At 37.5% G+C, this 22,654-nt stretch overlaps 1 protein-coding gene and 1 long non-coding RNA gene across 4 annotated transcripts in view; one reads left to right on the forward strand and one right to left on the reverse strand.

Annotated features, from left to right (window-relative positions):
- Nucleotides 1-22,654, reverse strand: part of SNAP23 (synaptosome associated protein 23) — a 38,371-nt gene that overhangs the window by 1,373 nt on the left and 14,344 nt on the right. For all 3 annotated transcript variants that reach the window (XM_047863122.1, XM_047863119.1, XM_047863120.1), the window contains exons 2-7: nt 16,549-16,652; nt 15,731-15,772; nt 15,268-15,316; nt 14,198-14,315; nt 3,345-3,503; nt 1,881-2,025 (exon numbers count right to left, since the gene is read on the reverse strand). In XM_047863122.1, the coding sequence (XP_047719078.1) occupies nt 1,881-2,025; nt 3,345-3,503; nt 14,198-14,315; nt 15,268-15,316; nt 15,731-15,772; nt 16,549-16,605 (570 nt within the window). In that variant the 5' untranslated portion in view covers nt 16,606-16,652. The remainder of the gene's footprint in view (nt 1-1,880; nt 2,026-3,344; nt 3,504-14,197; nt 14,316-15,267; nt 15,317-15,730; nt 15,773-16,548; nt 16,653-22,654) is intronic.
- Nucleotides 2,021-7,270, forward strand: LOC125168203 (uncharacterized). The gene is made up of 2 exons (XR_007153044.1): nt 2,021-2,360; nt 6,254-7,270. It is a non-coding gene; the product is annotated as an uncharacterized LOC125168203 (long non-coding RNA).

A 22,654-nucleotide genomic window follows, 5' to 3' on the forward strand; every position in this document is an offset into this window, starting at 1 on the left:
TAAAAAAGTTAAATTTCATATACTTGGGAGTAACTCATACACTGAGAAAATTCAGGAAACAGATGAAGTCACATTACAAATCTCACTGTAGGCAAAAAGAGACAATATGAGGGGTGCCTGGGTGGCTCAGTCGGTTAAGCATCTGACTTCGGCTCAGGTCATGATCTCACAGTTGGTGAGTTTGAGCCCCGCATCAGGCTCTGTGCTAATAGCTCAGAGCCTGGAGCCTGCTTTGAATTCTGTGTCTCCCTCTCTCTCTGCCCCTCTCCTGCTCATGCTCTTTCTCTCTCCTTCAAAAATAAATAAAAACATGAAAAAAAATTTTAAAAAAGAGACAGAATATGAAATTCATTTGGGAAAACTGGGTGTATAAACATGACAAAGACATGACAGAAGAAGTGGCCAGTATTTCATAAATTCCATAACATTTTTTCATAGTTTAATATGTCTGAAACTGGGATGCATCTTATAATCAGTGGCATTTGAGATGTGGCATTTTAGATGCAATGAAATTAACAATACTCTTTGCTACAGATTTGGACCTTGTGGGATCCCCTGAACTGAATCATAAAAACTTTTTTTTTTAATTAAAAAAACTTTTTTTAGTGTTTATTTTTGAGACAGAAACACAGCATGAGCAGGGGAGGGGCAGAGAGAGAGACACACACACAGAATCTGAAGTAGGCCCCAGGCTCCGAGATGTTAGCACAGAGCCTGATTCATGGCATGAACTCATGGACTATGAGATCATTACCTGAGCTGAAGTTGAACACTTAACCAACTGAGCCACCCAGGCGCCCCAATGAATCATAGAATCTTATCTGAGACTACTCTAGCTCTAACCCAGAGAGACTGAAAGAATTTTCCCCAAGATTTTTGTAACAGATATATTACCATCCATATCAATATGTGAATTAAAAAGATGGGTGATATGTAGCCTAAACCCACACTACAGCTTTGAAGGCATCTCATGAACCACTGTTTGCTTCACTGAAATCCACCATTGAGTCAACAGAGCTAAGCTTAAAAATTCACCCCATCTTTAAAGCACAATGAGATTTTTAATAAAATAACAGTAACAAGAAATGGCTTTTAGACATGACACATCCAAACACTGAACACAATTTCACTTCCAGTATCTTTTCTATCATGTGAAATTAAAAAAAAAAAAAAAAAGGCAATTCTACTTTTTCTTTACTCATAGGACACTGTTTTGTGTGTCCACTCCACAAGAACCATTCTGCAGGACTGATTTTCACCTACTGACTCATAAGATGAAGATTCAGGAACCTACTAATTTGTTAGTAACAAAATAAAATTCCTGAAAGCTAACTCATTCATTCAGGGGGGGAAAAAATAGCCCTCCCAAAGGTCAGAGTAGAGTCTAAGCTTCATATGTGAAATTTTAAATAAAACCACTTCATTCCAAGATCTTGGTTTCAAAATGAACCAACTGCCATGAGCAAGGGATTGGAGAACTTGGCTATTGTTTTTCAATGTGTTAGAAATGCCACCTTAGGGGGCAACCTGGTGGCTCATTCAGTTAAGCATCCGACTCTTGATTTCAGCTCAGGTCATGATCTCACAGTTCATGAGATCCAGCCCTGTGTCAGGCTCTGCACAGATAGCCACGGAGCCTGCTTGGGAGTCCCTCTCTCTCTCACTCTCTCTCTGCCTCTCCTGTGCTCATGCCACGTGTGTGCACTCTCTCAAAATAAACAAAACCGATTAAAAAAAAGAACTGCCACCTCATCAAAACTGTAAGACTTTGATAGGAGGACAGGATCTCCTATTATTCTTTCCCAAAGTATGGAGCATAGACGTCCATTACTAAAACACTGCAGATATCTCAAATTTCTGAGGCACAAAGGAGAGTTTACCTTTTCCGTGATCCGGTCTATTTGTCGATTTTGAGCCTCAATCTCATTGCCCATGTCCAGGGCCATGTTTTTTAGGTTTCCTAGGATACTGCCCACTTGGGTCAGGTTCTCTTCCATTTCATCTTCTCTGGCGTCATTAGTTATACTATCACAAAAACACAGTTAATTCAGTACTTTTATGGTGAATTATAAACAGACTAATTGGATTTAATTTTCATAAAAAATAAGTAACCAAAAATGACCTCAGCAAATGTTAGACCTGTGGGAATATAGGTTGCCATTCTTGGAAAACATTGCCCAAGGAAAGCACAATGTCTTAAAACCCATGTAAGAGAAGTAACAACTCTAGAACAATGGTTCTCAAAGAATGATCACAGCATCGCGTGGGAACTTACACTAATTCTCACATTCTACTACAGATCTACTGAATCAGAAACTGGAAGTGGATCCCATCATTCTGTGTTTTAATAAACCTCCCAGGTAACTATGATGTATACTAAGTATAAAGAACCATTGCTCTAAAACAGAGGTTGCAGGGCCTGCATGGCTCAAGTAGGTTGAGCATCTGACTCTTGATTTCAGTTCAGGTCATGATCCCAGGGTCATGGGATTGAGCCCTTCATTGGGCTCCTCACTGAGCGTGGAGCCTGCTTACGATTCTCTCTCTCTCCCTCTGCCCTCCTCCCCGACTTGTGCGCACGTGCTCTTTCTCTCTCTCTCTCTCTCAAAATAAAAAATCGAGGGGTTCTAGGTAGCTCAGTTGGTTAAGTGTCCAACTTTGGCTGGGGTCATGATCTTGCAGTTCTTAAGTTCAAGCCCATGTCAGGCTCTGTGCTGACAGCTCAGGCCTGGAGCCTGCTTCAGATTTTGTGTCTCCCTCCCTCTCTGCCCCTCCCCCACTTGTGCTCTGTCGCTCTCAAAAATAAACATTAAAAATAAATAATTAATTTATAAAGCAGAGGTTGCAAAACTCTGGCCCAAAGGCCAAAACTGGCATGCCACCTCATTTTCTAAATAAGGATTTATTCAAATACAACCATGCTCATTTGCTTATATGTTGTTTATCGCTGCTTTCACCCTACAACAGAGTTGAGTAGTTGCAATGGAGACTGGCCTGCAAAGTCTGAAGTATTTACTATCTGACCCTTTACTGTTATCCTTATAGGGATCTAGCTGACCCCTGCTCTAGATGATACATTTAAAACACAGTTTCCTATTTATAGAAGTAAAATATGCTTATTTAGGTAATTTGAAAATACTGAAAAATGTAAAGAGAAACGAATCCATCAACGAAGGTGAACCAGTCAATATTTTGTCAGAAGACAGATTTTCAAATGCATTTTTCAAACAGCATAAACACTATTTCTAATTGATGAGTTAGGGTTTGTATATAACAACACCCATCCTCCGGAGTAAGACATTCATTTAGGAAAGGGGTAAAAAAATCAGGAGGAGCTGGCATACCGTTTAATGTATCCACCGCTGGCTGTGCCAGTAGTTGCTTGTTGAGGCTGACCATTTGTCACTCGACCTGGCTGCTTAGATACTACATTGCTAGGACAGTTGTCTCCACCATCTCCCCATGTTGCCTTGTAGGCCTTACCGGACTCAAAGTTCTTTGTCCTATATAAAAGTCAGGAGTGTAGAGAGATACCGAAAAGCAGGAAGGGAAGAATTGGAATTATTAATGCTTTTTATTTTGAGGATGACCCTAGCATCCTTAGCATAAAAGCTACCTCTAGTTAGACCTGGATTAGCTATACTATGCTTAGTTGCAATATGGCATAGAAAAAAGATGAATTGTGTAAGCCTGCTGACATTAAAAAGTTTTTTTGAAGGTTCAACTATTTCCATGAAATCTTCATAAGCAGTTAGCAAGTTGGAAAATTCAATTATTTGATTTTTCAGGTTCCCCTAGCTTTTGCCAGTCTTTAGAAAAGAAGATTGTGGATACGAGGAAAAAAATTCCTTAGAACAGGTGTTCTCGGATGCCTTAAGAGGCTCCCTGGGGGGGCGCCTGAGTGGCTCAGTCAGTTAGCATCTGACTTCAGATCAGGTCATAATCTCATGGTTTGTCAGTTCGAGCCCCACATCAGGCTCTGTGCTGTCAGCGTGGAGCGTACTTTGGATCCCGTGTCCCCCGCTCTCTCTGCCCCTCCCCTGCTTGTGGTTTCTCTCTCCCAAAAATAAACATTAAAATAATAATAATAAAGAGGCTCCTTGGAAGGATCTTACAAGTTGATGAGAGATGGAAGAGAAAGAAGACTGAATGGGCAATACTCAAACCCTGGTGCCCTTTTATTTGAACCAGAATAGTTCCAGCTGATCAGATTTTTGAAGTTAGAATTTTGCATTAACTTTTAAAAAAGAAACAAACATCACGAAGAAAGGCATGAATGATTTCCAAATTGTACAGCCAATGAATAACTATCTTGGCCACACTGGTGGCAGTTACAAATCCTTTGATTCAGGGCTTTTCCATTTAAGAGTTTCCTTTTTCTCCTTAAAAAAAAAATAATAAGCCTGGAGTGCCCAGGGTGGCTCATGGTTGAGAGTCCGACTCCTGATTTTAGCTCAGGTCATGGTTTCAGAGTTTGTAAGATCAAGCCCTACATTGGGCTCTGTGCTGACAGCATGGAGCCTGCTGGGACTCTCTGACCCTTCCCTGCTTACTCACATGCATTCTCTCTCTCAAAATAAGGAAATAAACATTTTAAAAAAATTCCTATATCCAGGCCTCTTAAATAAAAGCATGTACTTTAGATGTAACTGATACGCCAAAGCCAGAATTTTACCATGGGATTTACTACTCAAATTGGTAATAATGGCAAGAAAAAGAGCCCTTTAAAGTGACTTTTCAGTGACTATTACAAAAAAAAATAAATAACACAAATAAAACTTTTTTATTAATTGTTTGGCTAGGTATATTTGTCACTCACACAATTTTATTTTTTTAATTAAGTCTATTTATTTATTTTGAGAGAGAGACAGCATGAGCAGGGGAGGGCAGAGAAAAAGGGAGAGAGAGAGAATCCCAAGCAGGCTCTAGGCTGACAGCAGGCCTTGATCCCACAAACCATGAGATCATGAACTCCTGAGCCAAAGTAAGGAGTTCGACACTCAACCAACTGAGCCACCCAGGTGCCCCTTCACTCACACAATTTTAATTTTTACTTTTCTGTAAACAAAAACAAAGTAGTATATAGCTATAATATTGGTGTCTGATTTATTCCACATAATATGCTGATGAGGAAGTTTCAAAACTATAAAAGCAGAGGAGAGATTTTATGAAACAGTGGCTCCTTCCTTAATAGACGTTAGGATTCATTTTTGACAAACCTAGAATCAGATCTACAACCATTATCATTAATGCTACAGAAAGGTACTACTACTTTTTTTGTAAGGGATAATGAAAGGGTAAATCTATCTATGAAAACTAAAAAGCTAATCAAAGTGCCTTTCTTGGTTCCACGTTAAGTTCTCATGATCAATTTCCAACTTGTGCTCTTTAATTAATTTATCACTAAACCATGTTAAATCTATCTTGGAACAAGGTGGGATATACCTTTTTAAAGTGAATATTTACATATAATTATCTGTTGGTTTGGTGAAACCCATTTACATTTATGTGTTGTTAATAAGTCACAGACAAAATTCTAAAGTAGAGTAATTCCTAGTAAATTGACAGCGTTATTATTTATTAGAAAGTTAATAACCAGAAATATTAATAGAATGAATATATGTACAGCTTTTATCAGGATGTCAGATTGTAGAACAGTTAAAAAGAGTGAGGGCTGGAATCAAGTCACTGAATAAAAGACTATATTTCTTGCTAGTCTTAGTACATAAAGAATAGCCCGGGGAAGGATTTGTGGGACTCCTAGTCTATCAAGGGATATATATATATATATATATATATATATATATATATATATATATGCTCTAACCTCCTTCTCAACCATAAAAGATAAGATTTGAAAATTCTTTTAACCTTTGAGAATTCTTCCATCCATAATTAGCTATAAGGGGCTTAAGATGGAAATGAACTGTTTTAACATGATATAGTGAATAAGTTTCAGTTAAAGCATGATCTGTGTTATAAACAAAAAATCAGACTGGTTATCAAACCTTTCTCCCCTTAAGAGGATGGGACCCTGGAAAATGTTCATCAAATATCAAGGGGAAAAGGTACAAAAAGTGGACTTTGAATTTTTCTTTTTATAGCTTTGCATTGGGATTGTCATGTTTACTTTCAAATGAGTTGGGGAAAAAACTGCACTCTTTCCATGCAGTTAGGACTATCCTGAATGTTTACGAAGAGGTGATTTTTAAATGATGTTGATTTTGTATTTTTATCTACCTGACCTCTCCAGGTCTCTTCAGCACCTCCACTCTACGTAGTATCTTCCAGTCGATCCTGCCGCTTGCCACTACCCTGGAGTTTGTGCCACTAAGTTGGAATACCTTGAAAGTTACCTGTTTTTAAGGAACTGTTGAGTAGCTGCCCATGTAATAATAACAACAATAGCAACAGTAATAAGAATGATTTTAATCTTATTTGTCTTCCTTCAAAGGGTCTTAACTGCTTTAAAGGTAATTATTTCCCGAACTTGACTAGGCACAGTGCAACCTGGATGCCTGTGAACACACAGATGCATAAGTTACACACTGAAAATTTTGCTTTAGTATGTATGGAGTAGAGCCTGCAAATCTTTTGTTATTATTGTTTTATTGAAATTCAAAAGCTTATTTAGCTCCCCAGCCAGGGGTAAGGGACTGTGTAAGGACTTCCAATCTGTTATAGAAAGAGTATTTTAGTTACTCTGGTAGTCTGCCTTAGTATTTCTATACATTGGGACGGTAAGGAATTAATCTGAAGGAAGCAAAAGTATACACCAAGATTTTATTTTTTTAAAAAGCCATAAGATTTGTGGTATACTGACTTGAATCCCAATCCTAGACCTGTCTTTCCAGAGCTGTAGAGCCTTAAGCAAACTTCCATTGCAAGTGTCCTTTTTCTTATACGTAAAACTAAGATAAAATAAACATACTGTAGTTAATATTAATACTTCACGGGGTTGTGAAAAGATCCTGTTGATAATGGATGTAAACTGCTTTGAAAAGCATTAGTCAAATATTTTTATTCTTTGGCTTCAACCTCAACCTGATCCTTACTTAAAAGTCCATGCCTTTAAGGGCACAATTACCAACTGGCATGTTTACTCTTCTGGCCCATTAACACTCCCTAGCTTTGAGGTAGCTGAATATAGTTAGATTATGGCTACATAAAAAAACATCAGGCCCAGGTTGTTTTGGTCTACAGTAAGAAAGAAAAGATTCTGATGCGTGACCGGATTCTTTTGCTTACTAAAATTTATGGTCTTTCTGGGAAGCAATTAGACTTCATAATAAAATGCTTAAGCAAATTTATAATTTTTAAAATCATTTTTATCATTAAATTGCATTGGAATTTAATGCAATTAAATTATGATAGAATTAAGAATGCCATCTGGGGGATGCCTGGGTGGCTCAGTCAGTTAGGCATCGTAATCTTGATTTTGGCTCATGTCATTATCTCATGGTTTGTGGGATTAAGCCCCATGTTGGGCTCTGCGCTGACAGTGAAGAGACTGCTTGATATTCTCTCTCTGCTCCTCCCCTGCTCATGTGCGCGTATGCTCTCTCTCAAAATAAATAAATATACATTAATGAATAAAAAAATAATGCCATCTGGAAAGTTAGATTTATCCTGTCAGTTTTGAGGTGTCAAATAGTCTTTATCACTTTTTTTCCAAATAGCAAGTTTGAAATAAGGATTTGAAATATCCCTTAATCAATTAAAGAAGCTGTTGTAAAAGCAGGAAACAAGTCTCAAGATATGATCACAGTAATTTTAACAATTTATACAGTTTTGGTTGTTAACATTAATATTAACAGAATAAAAACAACAAAAAAAGCTCAATGTTAGCTATAGTTCTTTCATATCAAGAAGAGACCAACTAAATACCAAATGTAATGAGTACAAGTGTGTGCGTGTGTGTGTGTGTGTGTGTGTGTGTGTGTGTGTTTGCGTGTATGTGTGTGTGTATGCGTGTTAGGTGATCAGGCTACAGGAAGGAAAAAAAAGGCAAGAAACAATGGACAGAAATCATATGCTTAACCATCATCTTCACAATTCCTATAAAGAACCAAAATTAAGGAGTCAGGGGTGCCTGGCTGGCTCGGTCAGTAGAACACCCAACTCTTGATCTCAGGGTTGTGAGTTCAAGCCCCATGCTGGGCGTGGAGCCCACTTAAGCGCATAGCCAAACAAAACAAAACAATACTTAAGAAGTCAAAGATTATACTAAACAGTAGGCAGACTACAGGGTTAACTTTCATAAAAAATTAAGATTAGTGGGGCGCCTGGGTGGCTCAGTTGGTTAAGCATTTGACTTCAGCTCAGGTCATGATTTCACGATTTGTGGGTTTGAGCCCCTCATTAGGCTCTGTGCTGACAGCTCAGAGCCTGGAGCCTGCTTCAGATTCTGGGTCTCCTTCTCTCTCTGTCCCTCCCCCACTTGTGCTCTGTTACTCTCTGTCTCTTAAAAATAAACATTAAGAAAAATTAAAAAAAAAATTAAGATTAGTTAAGCTCTGTATTAATTCAACATGAAACCAGAGCAAGCTAACACATGACATGATAGGAACTATAGAGCAAATTAAGAGAGAAACCCCTTACTTAAAGAATATTCAAATATGGTAACATTTTAAGTTTATATCCCATCTTGTTCCAAATGGTATTCAAGATGACTAGATTGGCAATTAATTCCAATTTGGTAGTGGCCTAAGTTATGGAGAATCCAAATCATTAGAAGCAACTCTTTAGGAGGAAAAAATCTTGATTCTGGAACCGGAAAGGCATAAGGAAATAACAAGATAGGCTGAAATCGAAGCCCTATGGAGAAAGGTGGATTTAGCCTGAATTCCCTTACCTTTCATCAGAACATAGGATGAAGCAATTCTCTACAAAAATCAACTTATTTAAAACTTCTTAAGAAACTTCAGGGGTGTTTTTATTTTTAATCTCAAATGTTATTTAGTAAAAGCTTAGTTATCAGAGTCATTAGTCAAAGGGTCGCATTATAAATTAAGATCATTTTGTCAAGTCCATCTTTTGGCATACAGCACCCAGAACAAACTCACTTTACATTACACATCACAGCACAGTTTTAAAGACAGTCTCCACAATTCACAAAATCCATGCACATGCACAGAAAAGCCATTTGAAGCATCACCTTTAGATAGCAGGTTAACAGCTCAAACTGCGCCACAAGACTGCATCTTAAAGTTCTCTTTGATCAGTTACTGAGCTCGGGTCCTGATGTTAAATCTTCATTTTTAGTAAGCAGATTAGAAAGGAAGAGATTGAGAGGATGAAATGCAGAAAATAGTGAGTGCCAGTCAAACAGAACAGAAACAGGTTTAGAGTTCTAAAAACATAATGCATTTAAATTCCTGCCTGGTTTCATAGAAACAATGAACATCTGAGAATCTAGATAAAAAGAAAAACAGGAAAATAATTTAAACCAGAGTATGCTTCATTTTTCCTAAGAATGTGTGGGTGATGATATTCTTACCTAAAATTATGAAAATTAGTATGAAGAGAAGGCAAAAACTAACGGGAGAGGTCCTAAAACTTTTTTTCTTGGTGATTACAGATTTCTCCCCATTATTTCTATTATATATTTATTTGCATTTTAATTTTTAAAAATCTTTTTATACGTCTAACTCTCCCATCAGCCAACAAGTTTCTTAAAGACATTCAACCAACAAGTATTTATTGAACACCTACCAAGATACCAGGTCAGACACACACAAAAAAACAAGAGTAATGACAAATAAAACAGTGCCAGAGCTATGCCTTACTCATCTTTTTATCACCAGTGAGTAGGATGGAAGGGGCACTCAAAAGTTGACTAAAATACAAGTCAGCATTTATTTTAACAATCAGTGCTGAATTTTTACACCTCAATATGACATAAGACTTGAACAGTAGAAAATCTCTAGTACCAATTTTGAAGCTCTCTAATAAGTGGTCCAAAATTACCAATTTATCTTCAAACTATGTGTCTGACATTATAAGCATACACTGAAAAGAGGCAAGTTCAGACAGAAGAGTACCTTGTCTGAGAATAGTTAAACTGAGATACGAGAGAGTTTACTATTATGAGACTTCCCATTTCAATTCTGCTTCTTTCTAAACTCTTATTAATTAGAATGACAACTTATCGGGGCGCCTGGGTGGCTCAGTCGGTTAAACATCTGACTTCAGCTCAGGTCATGATCTCACACTCTGTGAGTTCAAGCCCCACATCAGGCTCTGTGCTGACAGCCCAGAGCCTGGAGTCTGCTTCGGATTCTGTGTCTCCCTCTCTCTCTGCCCCTCCCCTGCTCAGGCTCTGTCTCAAAAATAGATTTATTTATTTATTTATTAAAAAAAAAATTTTTTTTTCAACGTTTATTTATTTTTGGGACAGAGAGAGACAAAGCATGAACGGGGGAGGGGCAGAGAGAGAGGGAGACACAGAATCGGAAACAGGCTCCAGGCTCTGAGCCATCAGCCCAGAGCCTGACGCGGGGCTCGAACTCACAGACCGCGAGATCGTGACCTGGCTGAAGTCGGACGCTTAACCGACTGCGCCACCCAGGCGCCCCACAAAAATAAATTAAAAAAAAAAAAAAAAAAAAAGAATGACAGCTTATCAAAGTTACTGTCAAAGATAATAGAACTTTTAAAAGATCTGTGCTATCTGTGCTACAGTTCAAATAGTAGCAAGCTAAGAGAATGACACTTACTCACGATTTTAAAGTTTAATCCTGGTAGTCCTTTAAATTAACTAAAATTAAAATTCCCTTCTAATACAGGGTTCTGTTAAGTAAAGCTATTTCCAGGTCTCTTTTGTTTACTGACCTGGTTTCAGTGAATACTACTGAACAAAAGAAATCTCAAAGAACAAATCTACCCAATACATTTTCTATATAGAAATACATCTAACAATGGCAACAACAAACAAGTTCATTCTTTTCTTGCCAAAGTCAAGCAATGTAGCATATAGTTAAAAGCTGTGGCTGTAGCTGGTTTTGAAACTCAGCTCTTCCATTTCTAATGTAAGTTTTTTGTGCCTCTGTTTCCCTATATGTAAAATGGTGCTAAGAAGAGAATCTATCTCATATTAAGGTTACTGTTAGGATTAAATTTAAAGTGTTCAGAATAATAAGCGCCTAAATTAATAAAAAAGGCCCACAAATCTTATCCAAACCCTTGGATGTGAGACATTTTGAGCAGTACCACATAATCAGTAAATACCTGGATATTTCTGTAGTGAAGCAAATTAACACTTACATGAAGTGTGATAAAGATCACGAACAGTTTCAGTTCACATCACATTTTATAGCCTAATTAATGGGTTGTGGCACCACATTATGAGGAGAAAAAAAAAAAAAAAACCAAAAACTTGGTTCTCGGAGTTTTTCAGATTTCTGAGTGGCAGATTAAGAGATTGTGTATCGAGTTTTTATTACTACCAGAATTACCACTAGCCTTATACGATCCTGTGTCCGCCTTTGAGAAGCTCATGTTATGGCTATTTATATGATAAGCCTAACTAAAACCCAGATTAGCAGATAAAATTAGAAAGATCAAGACACTGGCAGGAATAATAGTAGACAGAGCTGAGGACAAGAGATACCATAGAGGCCACGGAATTAATGTTATAAGAAGAGAGAGGTGCAAGGAAGGCAGTTAAAATCGGGTATCTTTAAACTAAAATATCACTCTCTTCCCTTCAGGGAAAAATCCTTCTGTTATAGGAGCACCTTAACTCTTATCTGTCAAGAAGTGCCTTCCTCTCTGGACCTACTGAGAAAGGGTTCTCAGAGGTGAGAGGCTGCAGACAGCTTCAGGACCATACTCTACCTTCTCTCTCACCAGTGTCCCAGAAAATCCTGCCTATGCTTGGTTCAAATACACAAAGTGAGATAGTACTTACTAATAATTAATACTTCTATAGCTCTATTCCCTTCTTATTGTATCAGATCATCTTAGGATTCACTGCTCTTTCTGTTTACCAACCCTAGACTCAGAGCTGATTTTGCTCTACATTCTAGGGAGGTCTTCTTTCTTCTTGCTCTTCTCCTAATAGGTAATCTCAAGGAAATTCATTAGACTTTTCTCCTCTGGACTTTTTTTTTTTAATTTTTTTTTTTTTTAACATTTATTTATTTTTGAGAAACAGAGTGAGACAAAGCGTGAACGGGGGGGGGGCAGAGAGAGTAGGAGACACAGAATCTGAAGCAGGCTCCAGGCTCTGAGCAAGCAGTCAGCACAGAGCCTGATGCGGGTCTCGAACCCACAAACTGTGAGATCATGACGTGAGCCCAAGTCGGACACTCAACCGACTGAGCCACCCAGGCGCCCCTCTCCTCTGGACTTTCAAGAGGATACACAGAACACAGGAGAAAAGCACAAGTTTACAATCCATAGTTAAGAGTTTAGATAAAAATGGGGCACCTGGGTGGCTTAGTTGGTTAAGCATCGGACTTCGGCTCAGGTCATGATCTCATTCATGGTCTGTGGGTTCGAGCCCCACATTGGGCTCTGTGCTGACAGCTCAAAGCCTGGAGCTTACTTCGGATCTGTGTGTCCCTCTCTCTCTGCCCCTCCCCAGCTTACACTCTGTCTCTCTCTCTTGAAAATAAACATTAAAAAAAATTAATGCATTTCTAATGCATTTAGTGCATTTCTAACTTGTTTGCTTAAACCATCTGCTAAACCCTGACTGTCAAGTCATAGTTATTTAAATAAACGCTTTCAGAGAGTCAAACAAGGTCCAAACAGGTCAACAGATTTGTCTTAAAAAAGAAAGCCAGTGGACAAAACTACTGTCAAATCTTCTTACAACCAAAACACTAAAGTTGACCAATAAACGATTCTATATTCTTTGGTAGAAATGGCTAAGAATGCTGTCACATGAAAAATTATCTATAAGTATGACAATATAACAAAAGTTCCCCCATTCCTAACTCCTTTGAGAAGTAAAAATGCTGAGACTAGATGAAGTACTAATGTTTATGAAGCTCTTCAAAAATGAATTCTCTCAGCAGCAAGGGTGGTCATTCAATTTCCAGGCGCTGTCATTTCAACTAAAGGTAAAGTTCAAAGTTTCGTTAACAAACAGAAGGGAAGATAATGGTTGACTGCCTTAGGTAAAACCTCATCTTGGTTGAAATACATAGAATATTCGTCAACACCATGGAGTTTGGTTTACCAAAGAGTAAGTAGAGAATTTAAATATTCATAATGGAGTGACCAAAAACAATGATCCCTTTCAAATATAATCTTATATACCATACACAAAAAGTTTGAAGACTTTTCATCTCCTAGTTTATTAGAGACTTCAAATTTTCAGACTTCTTTGATTTTTCCTTGTGTTTGACACACAATCAATTGCTTTAAAATAAATTCCCTTTGACTTACAGTTTTTTCTCTAATCTCATTAACAAGGCCTCACCTCACAGGCCTAGATTATAAAAGGTTCCTAACTAGTTCCCTAGTGTGCAGTTATATATTCCACTCCAATCCATCAACCCCTCAGTCTGCCTACTTATGTCTTATTTTTCACTTCTACTCTATATGAATCATGCAGCTAAGTCAAGCTTCTCTATAATTTCTGTTTACATAGGAAATGCCCCCTAGTTCTTCCATGTCCATCCAAATCCTTCTAACACTCAGAGTCCAACTCAAGTCCGATCTCTCCTGTAAGATTTCTCCAAACCAAATTTTATCAGTTCTGTACCCTTAGCTTTAGCTGACATGTGATCTAGCAGTATTATTTATTTTTTACTTCTCTGCTATTCTTCCTCATATATCTAACCACATGGTAGGTCTTTTGAAGACAGGATCCAAATCCTTTCCTCCTTTGGCAATCCCTCATGTGCCTACCATAAAATATATATTTTGTTAATACTCTTTGAGAGGAAAAGACACTAATTCCATCCTGCTATACATTATCCAGATGTAAATTTCCTCCATTATATTTCATACATTATTAAAAAATGAAATTGTGACTTGATCCCAGAAAAGACCAAATTTAGGCCATGGTTTTTAGTGAACATGCCCATTTTCATGAAAAGGTTGATCTGCCTGAAGGAAAAATGGCTTAAATTTATCTCACAAAGTTCCGTATATAGGCCCAGTCACACCTCTGACCTTATCAGAGGGGTGGGTGGGGATGCTCTCACTTTAATTTTAAAAAGATCTTGATTTCTCAACTCACCTATTACATGGGCAGACACAAAGGCCACAGCACTTGTTGAGTTCTGTTAAAGTCTTCTCTGCCTCTCTCATGTCTTTATTTATTTGGTCCATGCCTCCTTCTATGCGGTTTAGTTGTTCTAAGAATAAGGTGGGGAAGTTACATTTTGTTTTACAGTCCCAGTACCAACCAGAAAACACTATTATTATGAATAGCAAACCTCAATTTTGAATCCACCAATAATCCATCATTCCAGTGACTGTATCAGTGCCAGAAAGTACTACATATTGTCCAACATGAAAACAATCTTTCACAAACTGATTTTGAGGCAGTGGCCTCTTACTGTGGGAAGATTTGTTCTAAAGAAATTTGTGTAAGAGGAGCATGTGAGAGTTTTAGAGATCACCCCTGAAACCAAATAAAGTATACTTTGACCAGACCAGGTCCCTAGTGTTTTATCTCTGGATAAGTTCAAAACCTGAGGGCTATCGTAAGTCTAATAAAAACTAGGCCAGAGGGGCACCTGGGTGGCTCATTCGGTTAAGTGTCCGACTTCAGCTCAGGTCATGATCTCACAGTTCACAAGTTCAAGCCCTGTGTCAGGTTCTGCGCTGACAGCTCAGAGCCTGAAGCCTGCTTCAGATTCTGTGTCCCCCTCTCTCTCTCTGCCCCTTCCCCACTTGTACCCTGTTTCTCTCTCTCTAAAGTGAAAAAAAAAAAAAAAATTAGGCCAGATTGCTCAGGGGCAACTCAAATAGAATATTTCCAAGCTCACCCAAATCTAAACCTGTTTAAGGTCTTAACCTGATTTCTGAAAAGGATGCAAGAATATCATAGTATCTAATGTACATATGACAAATGCACACAATAAATCCTGCTACTGGACAAGTACTTGGTATACAATTGGGCACGGTCATCCCCACCTCAAATAGGCAATTAACACGACATAATTCAGAAAAAAGGAAACCTATCACTTTTATCTTACACAGAGAAGGCACTCCCCAAGGCTTAATTTTCAACATGGCTGATTTGAAAGGGCTTTCTGGTATTCTAAGTCAAATCAAGGGTTTTTGCCAATGACTGCAACTCACCCCCTTGTTCATCCAGCATAGTGATAGTCTTGATTCCTGCATCCTGAGACTAAAAGAAGGGAAAAAAGCTGATAGCACTAAAAAACAAAAGCAACAGAAACAAAGACTACAAGGCCTAATAGCAAGAGATAATCATTTAGAAACCTAAGTTCTCAGAGGATTAAAGCTACAGAGAAAACTAATATCCCAAACCAACTTTAACCATTCACCATGTCCCAATAAAATTAAATCACTAATTCATGGTGAACTGATCTTCCTTATCACATTCTAATACTGTCAATGGGAGAAACAAAAAAGGTCCATTAGTGTATGGTTTGACAATTTCAGCAACTGCTGTTTCAAATAATAAAGCTTACTGATACCATATCCTTCTGACTCTTAACAGAAATCCCAGCTTATGCTATCAAGATCCCTCTTATACAATTTCTGTACTTAACTTTAATGATTAAAGTTTCTTTCTTACCTCAATGGCTAAACCCAGCATTCTCCTTGTGCTTTCCAGAGACTAGGGAAAAATATAGGGTTTTAGTATTCTAAAATATGTAGCCAAAAAAAAGAAAGAAAAACCTGATCATATATTCATGATGCTATTCTATTTTTAGATACTGCCAGCCCACCCAACCTTCCCTTTAAAATAAACAAACAAAACAAAAAAATAAAGTTGAGCACTATAATTTTAGTTATTTTCTTCCTACCAGGTGCTCCATGAGAGAAAATTTGGAGGCATTTATAAAAGTTTAATGTAGGCAGAAATCAAGGTATATAACACAGACATCAGAAATTCTGTTAAATTAAATGTTTTCAATTCCTCTAATTTAGAGTATTTTGTTGTAAGTAATTGTTAAACAATGACTATCTAAAAAAAAAAAAAAAAAAAAAACCAAAAAAACCCAAATTGCTTTCATTTATTTAGCTTTTGGTGAGCTGAAAAACTAAGGGGCCAGCAATGGCATTCTGAGGCAAATGCATTCTTGGACATAAAGTGACGGGGAGGTCAAAATGGACTTCTAAGAAGGTCCTTTCATCCCTCAACTGAAAGAGAATTGCTGGGGTGCCCAGGTGGCTCAGTCGGTTAAGCATCCGACTTTGGCTCAGGTCATGACCTCGTGGTTCTAGAGTTCGAGCCCTGCATAGGGCTCTGTGCTGTGGATTCTGTGTCTCCCGCTCTCTCTTCCTTTCCCCAACTCATGCTCTGTCTCTGTCTCTCAAAAATGAATAAACATTTTTAAAAAATTAAAAAAAAAAAAAAAGAAAATTACTTATTCCAAGTAAAATATTTACCTCATCAGTAACCTGGTGGGCTCTCAGCTGAATTTCTTCTGATGACAGATTATCCATGATGAATTAAAACTTTTGATAAGCACAGAAACTGAAACGTGGATATTCTGTAATAATAAGGATATAAAAAAGTTTGAGCAAAGAGTATGGATTTATGGAATTCAGGATACTTATCTGGAAAACAGGATGGAATAACCTATCTGTATCTTTATCCAGCTAGTTATCTATCACAGGTGAGGAAATTATGGCCAAGGAAGGATAAATAGTTGGTTAAATGCTAATTAGCACCAGAGGAGAAGCTGAAACTCAGGTTTCAGGACTTCTAGTGAAATGCTATTTCAAAGAGGAAAGTGGTCTCTCTACTTTGAGGACCACATACTAGAGACAAGCTTTAAAAGATTATTAAAATGAATTCTTGGTTATAAAATGTTCTTCATACATTATTTGAATACGAAAAAGCAATAAGGTGAAGAGTCTAAGTTAGGTAGTATTCCATTAATAAAGTAACAAAATTCAAAGTCATGTGCCTGAAGAACACAGGAAACATTCTAGACATGTGCCAGTTGTCCAGGCCACTAATTAGAGAAAATGAATTATTTTCATTCTTAACAAGAAAAGGGTAATGTTAATGTAGAACTCAGAACAGATTTTTCACAGTGGATTCTCCCTTTCCAATTATATTGTTTCTTGTTTTAGTGAAGCCCCTAAGAAATGCAAAAATTCTTTCTCCTATACATAGTAATTTAGTAACTCATAACTCGGAAAAAGAAGATTCATAGACATTCAAACTAAACACAAAACAGTTACTAGGTGTTATTCAGTACTACTGTTGTGTATCCCTCTTTGAAAAGTCATATGGAGTAGTAACTACTGTGTTACACCTCTAGGTTGCTTTCCTTTCATTACATTTGTTAGCTTTGTGTTATTTTTTTTCTGTTATTACATTTTTGAAAACAAATTTTACCAAAGCCCTGTGTCAGTGACACAGATAAAGTTCTGAATGTACCCTCAGGGAACAAGGGTAATGATTGTCATGAGTTTGAGGGGGGTGGGTAGTGTTACTGGCATCTAACAGGTAGAGGCCAGGAATGCTGCTAAATATCCCATAATGCTCCTAGGGACAGCCCTTTGCAACAAACGATTAACTGGTCCCAAATGTCAAAGTGCTGAAGTTGAGAGGCACCCTGTCATGGAGTATACTCAATGACCGGTAGGGAACCTAGTTAACCAGGAATATACTAGACTAAATCCTTGGAAGACAGTGATTTTGTTATATATATATATACACATATATATATACATATACATATACACACACACATATATATATATATGTATGTTTTTTTGTTTTTTTGTTTTAAATCTCTAACACCTAATATATTGGATCTGACAGTTGGTACTCCAGCAAATGTGTGCTGAATGAACACATAAGCAGAAAAACAAGGTGCATTCTCAAAATATTTATGTAGATTTTAGAAACAAAGCTACATATACCAGTAGCACTAAGCCTGCAATTATCCACTAGAAACACAAAGCAAAAATTGCCATTACAAGTGTATGATCTGAAATGGCTTGCTAGTCACACGCAAATCTTTTTAGTCACATCCATAACTAACCATCACTTTTAGTAGAATCATCACTCATAAAACAAAAAACAACAATATTATATTCTCAGTACAGAAAGGCACTGCATTTGGAGTCCTGTTTATTTATTAACTCCTATCGTGGCTGTTTTAGGTTTAATTAAGATTTTGAACCTTTATTAAAGCCTTTAATGCTCATGAAAAAATGATTATTCATTATTATTAGTAATAAAAAGTATTACTGCAAAAGCTACAGATTTAATTTCATATCTTGCTTGCCACTGTAGGACTCTGGTTCTGGCAAAAGGTTCATGTACTAAGATATATAATCAAGATACAAGGTCTTTCTTGAATTAAGAATTGTTCATTCATAGGTAGAAGCATAGGTAGGACCACATGCTTTATTACTTTGACCCTTTAGATTTATCAGAGATATGTTCATGCTACAGTTTTCTCTTCTGTCAATCTTTTATAGTTGCAATTATGAAAAGAAAAGTTGTTTTTGTAATCTCTCGCCTTCAGATTTTTGTACACCTTTCATTTCTATAATACCTCGTCTGCCTTCCCAGGTAACTTGTTTCTCCATTACTTTCAGAGCCCCAACAAGATACCTTTCAAAGCCTGCTCTTACCAGGCAGAATGCTCCAAAGTTGTCTATGCCCAATAGAAAAAAAAAGTGATATGAAAAGTAATACATGCTAATCAAGCAGTGCCTGGAAGTGACATCCTTAGTCAAGTTTCCCAATACAGTGTCCCATGGGTAGGAATGTATTTTGGGCATATAATGCCCAGATCTCTCAAACTATATAATTTCATAATTCTACTCCTATTTGCTATCTTCCTATCCTAGTGAAAATCGGCAAAACACGTAGGTTGAAGGAGAGGCTTGAATGTAAAACTGACCTCTGTCAAACTAGAAGATTCCTTCTAATTATACACACACACACACACACACACACACACACACACACACACACGAAGGCAGATACAGCTGGGAGGCAGAAATGAAGAATCACTCCTGGCATGGCAATGGACTCATTTTGAGAGACACAAACTTTGGTGAACTCAAAGTTCTGCCTAGTATTTCTTTTTTTCCTCCCCTGAGCAGATGGCGCACAAGACAAGAAACAGACTTATGTAAAGTTCTCACCCACGTTTGACAACCTGATATCAGAACACAGCTGCCTAAGACCTCTACTCTGGCTTATTGAGGGTGTTGAACACATGGATACAGTAAAAGGGAGTAAGAGAGACAAAGCAGAATTATAGGGGAAGGACAAAGCAACAATACTTCCAAGGCTCTTATTAGCTTTTACTAAACTGCTCTGAAGCGTCAGGCAGGGTGCAACCTAGAATTAGTTATATAGCTTTACTCATATTTATTATTATCTCCAGGAGTTTTTCCTTATGGAGTCAGGAAAAGACTACTCAGAATGTTGTAGTAATGAGAACTAGAGGGAGTGCCTAGTGGCTCAGTCAGTTAAGCCACTGACTCTTGCTTTCAGCTCAAGTCATGATCTCACAGTTCATGCATTTGAGCCCCATGTCAGGGTCCATGCTGACAGTGCAAAGCTTGCTTAGGATTCTCTCTCCCTCTCTCTGCCCCTTCCCTGCTCCCTCTCTCAATATAAGTAAATAAACTTAAAAAAAAAGGGGGGGGGGCTTAGAGCGGCAACTGAATGGCTCAGTCGGTTAAGCGTCTAATTTCCACTCAGGTCATGAGCTCACAGTTCCTGAGTTCAAGCCCTGCGTTGGGCTCTGTACTGACAACTCAGAGCCTGAAGCCTGCTTCAGATTCTGTGTCTCCCTCTCTCTCTCTGCCCCTCCCCCATTCACACTGTCTCTGTCTCAAAAATAAAACACACAAAAAAGTTTTTTAAATTAAAGCTGGGGGAGGGGAAGGAAAATGAAATGTCTCTTGACACAAATATCCCATTAAACTTTGTCTTCGGGGTGCCTGGGTGGCTCAGTCAGTTAAGCATCTGACTTTGGCTTACGTCATGATCTTGTGGTCCGTGAGTGTGAGCCTCACGTCTCTGTGCTGACAGCTCGGAACCTGGAGCCTACTCAGGTTGTGTCTCCCTCTCTCTCTGCCTCTCCCCTGCTTGTGCTCTGTCTCTCTCTTAAATGTAAAATAAAACATAAAAATTTTTTTATTAAAAAAAAACCTTAGTCTTCTTATATATAATCTAACAGGTTAAATATGTGTCATTTTTGTCAATATTCCTGGAACTTAATATACTATGCTAATTGTGAGTGTAGTATATGCTCCCTTTGAAAGATAAAAGCAAGAGTTTCCCTAGCACTTTTACACTGTATCTCCCTTAATTTGGTTAATTTGGGCTTACTAGAAGACTCCTAGTTTACCTTAATTTCTTTTTATAAACTTTGGAGTGGGGAAGAAGAAATGTTCACTGAGTACCTTAGTATATATCATGTACCCTACTAAGTACTTATATACATCATTATCTTTATTATGCCACCTTATAGATGGGCGAAATAAGATTCCAGTAATTTGCCCAGGGTGACTGAATCAGTAAAGAGCTGATTTATTATTTTTATTTTTAAGAGAGAGAGAGAGAGAGAGAGCAAGACTGAGGGGAGTAGGGGGGAAAGGGGCAGAGGGAGAGAGAATCTCAAGTAGGCTCCACACTCAACGAGGAGCCCAACACAGGGCTCAATCCCACAACCCGGGGATCATGACCTGAGCCAGAATCAAGAGTCAGACGCTCAACCCACTGAGCCACCTGGGTGCCCTGTTTTTTGTCTTGTTTTGTTTTCTTTTTGAGCAGACTTATTATTCAAGTATGGATACCCTGAAACCAAAGATAGTTCATGGTCTGGTAACTAGTCTTACTGTTGGATGCATCTTCCCTTAACAAACATCAGATGTTATGAGAACTGTTGAATATCTGAAAATAGACTACCCTACCCGATGGCTCATTCTTAAATTTAATATAAATATATAATATACATAATATACATATAATAAAACCATAAAAATTCTTCAACAGACTCAAAAACAGTTAAACTAAAGGAAGAACTGGGGTGCCTGGCTGGCTCAGTCAATAGAGCATGCAAATTTTGATCTTGAAGTTATAAATGTGAGTTCCACGTTGGGTGTAGAGATTACTTGAAAATAAAATCTTAAAAACAAAATTAAAGAAAGAACTAGAAAGACAAAAGTTATCATGGTTTTCAGCTGTTTTAAAATAATTAAGAATCTGAAATTATATTAATTTAGGGGCGCCTGAGTGGCTCAGTTGGTTAAGAATGCAACTTCAGCTCAGGTCATGATCTCACAGTTCAGGAATTGGAGCCCTGTGTTGGGGGGCTCTGTGCGGACAGCTCAGAGCCTGGAGGCTGCTTTGGATTCTGTATCTCCAACTCTCTCTGCCCCTCCCCCACTTGTGCTCTGTCTCTCTCAAAAATAAACATTAAAAAAATTTTTTTTAATGAAATTACATTAACTTTGAAAATAATACTATTGGGAATAAGGGATATAAAGAAAAAAGTCTTAGAACTGAATCAACGGGAGTTCGATGTCTTCACCGATAAAAATCAGGAAGTAATAATATAATCAGGAAGTATATATATATAATATATAATAAATATAATCAAGAAGTAATCAGGAAGTAATGGAAGTACAGCACTTTATCATTACTATTATTTTTAAAGATTTTATTTTTAAGTAATCTCTGTACCGAACCTGGGGCTCAAACTCACAACGCTGAGATCCAGAGTTGCATGCTCTTCAAACTGAACCAGCCAAGCACCTCACACACAACACTTTAAATCACCACCCATTTCAGTGTCCTGCTAAGAATAATATACCAGTGATTTTATATAATAATTCATTTTATACTGGAAAGCAAAGATTTTGCATTAAAATATTCTACCAAGTTAGCTTCATGACTTATTCTTTCTTAATCACAATATAAGTTGCTCTACAAGTTACACCCATATAGTTTATTATTGTATGATAAAATTTGTGGTTCTTTTTGGCATAGTTTGATAATCAATGTATTTATATCCAGTGGAAATTTCTGTTCATAGCAGGCTAGCATAGGAACTCCAGAATTCAAATTCTGGCCCCAAAATGTATTTGTTGTATAACCTCGGGCAAGTCAGCTAAATCTATTAAGACTTGGTTTCTGCATTTGTAAAATAGAGATAACAGGCTCTTTTTGTGAGGATTAAAAAAAGGTGATCCATACAAAGTGCTTATTATTGGTGCCTGATGCATGGCTGGTATTCAAGTGTGAGTCATTATTTTAATATTATTAGGGAAGCAGAAAGACATAGGCAAAAGAAAAGCCAAACAATGTTAAATATAAGTGACATTAATGTAAATGCAATTGAAAATAGCTACTAATATTAATTGTTCCATCTTTGAGGCTACATTTGAATATTGAAGTTGATAATACTGTATGAGCTATGTATCTGAACTATTTTCAGGCCAGTCATGAGTCTGCACATGTCAAGACAGATATTAAACAGGTTTAAATTAAACCAAGCTTCCGGAT

The sequence above is a fragment of the Prionailurus viverrinus genome, chromosome B3 (assembly GCF_022837055.1).
Source record: "Prionailurus viverrinus isolate Anna chromosome B3, UM_Priviv_1.0, whole genome shotgun sequence".
In the NCBI taxonomy this organism is placed as follows: Eukaryota; Metazoa; Chordata; class Mammalia; order Carnivora; family Felidae; genus Prionailurus; species Prionailurus viverrinus.